Source organism: Teleopsis dalmanni, chromosome 2 (assembly GCF_002237135.1).
Source record: "Teleopsis dalmanni isolate 2A chromosome 2, ASM223713v2, whole genome shotgun sequence".
Taxonomy (NCBI): Eukaryota; Metazoa; Arthropoda; class Insecta; order Diptera; family Diopsidae; genus Teleopsis; species Teleopsis dalmanni.
Genome location: NC_051847.1, coordinates 236,956,986 through 236,959,963, shown reverse-complemented (window position 1 = coordinate 236,959,963; position 2,978 = coordinate 236,956,986). Strand labels below are relative to the sequence as shown.

Genomic DNA, 2,978 nt, shown 5'->3' with positions numbered 1-2,978 from the left:
CTGAACGAAGCATCTGACGCATTTTCCAAAATAAGCTCAAGGTAAAGCTTTAAAAGTTCCAAGGCAAAAGATCTTGCACCAAAGCAACAAAAAGTTAGACTCGAATGAGCAAAGGAGTTGCTACGCTGGGCCAATTTGGAGAGCAAGTTGAGAACTAAAAAATAAGCCAGTTTCGATACGCTGAAGAAAGCTTTTATTCAGGAATAGGCCAAAATACTGGAAGATCACAGCCATAGTCAAGACAAAAGGTGGCCACATCAAGCTAGAGTGAATGGATTGTGAAATTTTAATTATTTTCACAAATTTTTGTAATTTGAATCAATAAAAAAATAATGTGATCGCTTGAATAGGTAACACTTCAATTATCTGACCCTGAATAATAAACTTGCATTCTTAAAAAATAGTGGCACAGCGAACCTGCTTTCTAGGAAGTCAATTGGAACGCATACACACTCGTATGTATAAAAACTGGTTGATACCTGCTGCCCAAAAACAAAAAAAAAAATTATTACTATGTAGCAAAACGCAGTGTTAAGTTATACACTAACAATGCTATGTATTTTATCTGTTATGTAGGCTGATTTACAATTTTCGAAGATTTCGATTTCATGAAGGTCTTCCAGGAATGTAACGGAACAGAAGGGCGAGGCAAGAAATGATTGATTGTTAAGTGTTTTAAAGTATGGCTTGTGTAAGTTAGTAGGGTAGGTATGATAGTATGTACAATATTTATATCAATTGATTTAATGAAATACATTTTCTTTAATAAAATAAATTTTGTCGTCCTGAAAAGGACGGATTAATTGATAGTTAATTCTCCACGTATATGTATTCGTATTTTAATAAATAAAATAAAATAATTTAAGCCTTCTTTTCTGTTTTCTTTGGCAAAAGTACAGCCTGAATGTTTGGTAGTACACCACCTTGTGCAATTGTAACACCAGACAATAATTTGTTCAATTCTTCATCATTACGTATGGCCAACTGTAAATGACGAGGAATGATTCTTGTCTTCTTATTATCGCGTGCTGCATTGCCAGCCAATTCAAGAACTTCAGCAGCCAAATATTCCATAACGGCAGCTAAGTAGACTGGAGCACCTGCACCAACGCGTTCAGCATAATTGCCTTTACGCAATAATCGATGAATACGACCAACTGGAAATTGTAATCCAGCACGATTTGATCGTGACTTTGCCTTGCCTTTAACTTTACCACCTTTACCACGACCAGACATAGTTGAGTTGAGTTTCTAGTAGTTGAGATTTATAAAAATTGGATCTATTTTTTTTTAATGATTTTTTTTTTTTTTTTTTTGCAGTAGGTGGAAAGCATCAAAAGCCACAGTGTGAGACTTGAACCCACTAAAACCACCTCTTAGGAATGCATAGAGAATAGATTCCAAGCAAGGGACCGTGAAGGTCCAGGACTAGGAACCCCATTCCAGTTTCAACGATTGGAGTGAAAACAATTACTAGTAAGGCTTAACATTTACAATAGTAAATATATCTAAGCCATGAAATTTGAAGAATGAAAACGGTGAGACGGAATACTACTTAAATTGAGTTTGAGGGGCTATTTATAAGTACACACGTTGAAGGGGATTACTGTAACCACGGTTGTAAAACGGGATTACAGGGGGAGATTGGGCAATGTCGTCCAGGAGGAGGGATAGGAACTGGGGAGGTTTATGCCTCATAGCGAGTAACAGATCAGTTGGTAGCTGATCAGATCTCAGAACGTCGGGGGGGAGGTTATGGGCCCTAGTAAAGTATCGACGAGCTTGGGACAATAGATAATCGTCAAGCCGCTCGATATTGGCGGATTTGTAAACAAAATTTGTACGGTGATGTTTGCCATTAGGCTTGCGCTTGTAATTTATACAGTCGCGGAGAATTTTTCTTTCTAACGCACGTAGGCGTTCCATTTGAGCCGAGGAGATACCTGACCAGATGGGAAAGGAGTAGGTGGAAAGAGGGCGAATGAGTTGTTTATAGCACAAGAGTTTTGCTTGAATATTTAGCTGGTTGTGGCGTCTTAACGCATTTTTAAGGCTCATATGGCGGAAGGACACATTCTTGACAATATAATCGATGTGGGGAATGAAGTTATGTTTGGGAGAGAACATAACTCCGAGGTATTTAAACTTGTCAACAAGTTTAATGGGAGTCCCATTAAGTTTAAGCTTAATGTTAGAGGGGTTATAACTGCTTGGACGATTTCGTGCATAGCCAGTGAAGGCAATGGCAGAGACTTTGAGGGGGTTTAATTTGAGCTTCCACTTATGGTAAAAGCAAGAAAGATTTCCTAAATGCTGGTTTAAGGAGTTAGAGACCCTGGGAGTATAAGACGATTTGGAGTATATTAGACAGTCATCTGCAAAGCAGAGCTGCTTGACATTTGGGGGAGGGATAGGAATGTCTGAAGTGTAGATGTTAAAGAGTATGGGACCAAGTACAGAACCCTGAGGGACACCAGCTGCTACAAGGAATTCCCTAGAAAGGCTAGAACCAACACGAACCATAAATTTTCTTCCTGACACAAATTGGTAGACAATGCTACAAAGGAGCGGGGGGAAATTGAATTGGTGGAGCTTGTAGACAAGGCCTTCAATCCAAACAGTATCAAAAGCTTTCTCAATATCTAGGCTCACAGCCACGGTGGGTTGAGAGTTATAGAGACCTACACAGATATCATTTTGGAAAATACTAAGCGCGTCTGTGGTTGAGGTTTTGTTACGAAAACCAAATTGGAAGTTCGGGAGAAGTCGTTTTTCTGTTATGTGGGACTTAAGTTGACTAGCAATGAATGATTCATAAAGTTTACTTAGTGAGCTAAGTAAGGAAATGGGACGGTAGCTTGAGGGGAGAGTATGAGGCTTACCACTTTTATGGACAGGTATGACAATGGCTCTCTTCCAAGGCCTGGGAAAGTGACCAATGTTGTAAGAGTGATTAAAGATAATCGCACATGTGCAAA

General features: G+C 39.0%; 1 protein-coding gene across 1 annotated transcript; it reads right to left on the bottom strand.

Annotated features, from left to right (window-relative positions):
- Positions 1–861: 861 nt before the first annotated feature.
- Positions 862–1,236, bottom strand: LOC119677043 (histone H2A). The gene has a single exon (XM_038088312.1). It carries the CDS (start codon positions 1,234–1,236, stop codon positions 862–864), a length of 375 nt encoding a protein of 124 aa, XP_037944240.1.
- Positions 1,237–2,978: the final 1,742 nt, after the last annotated feature.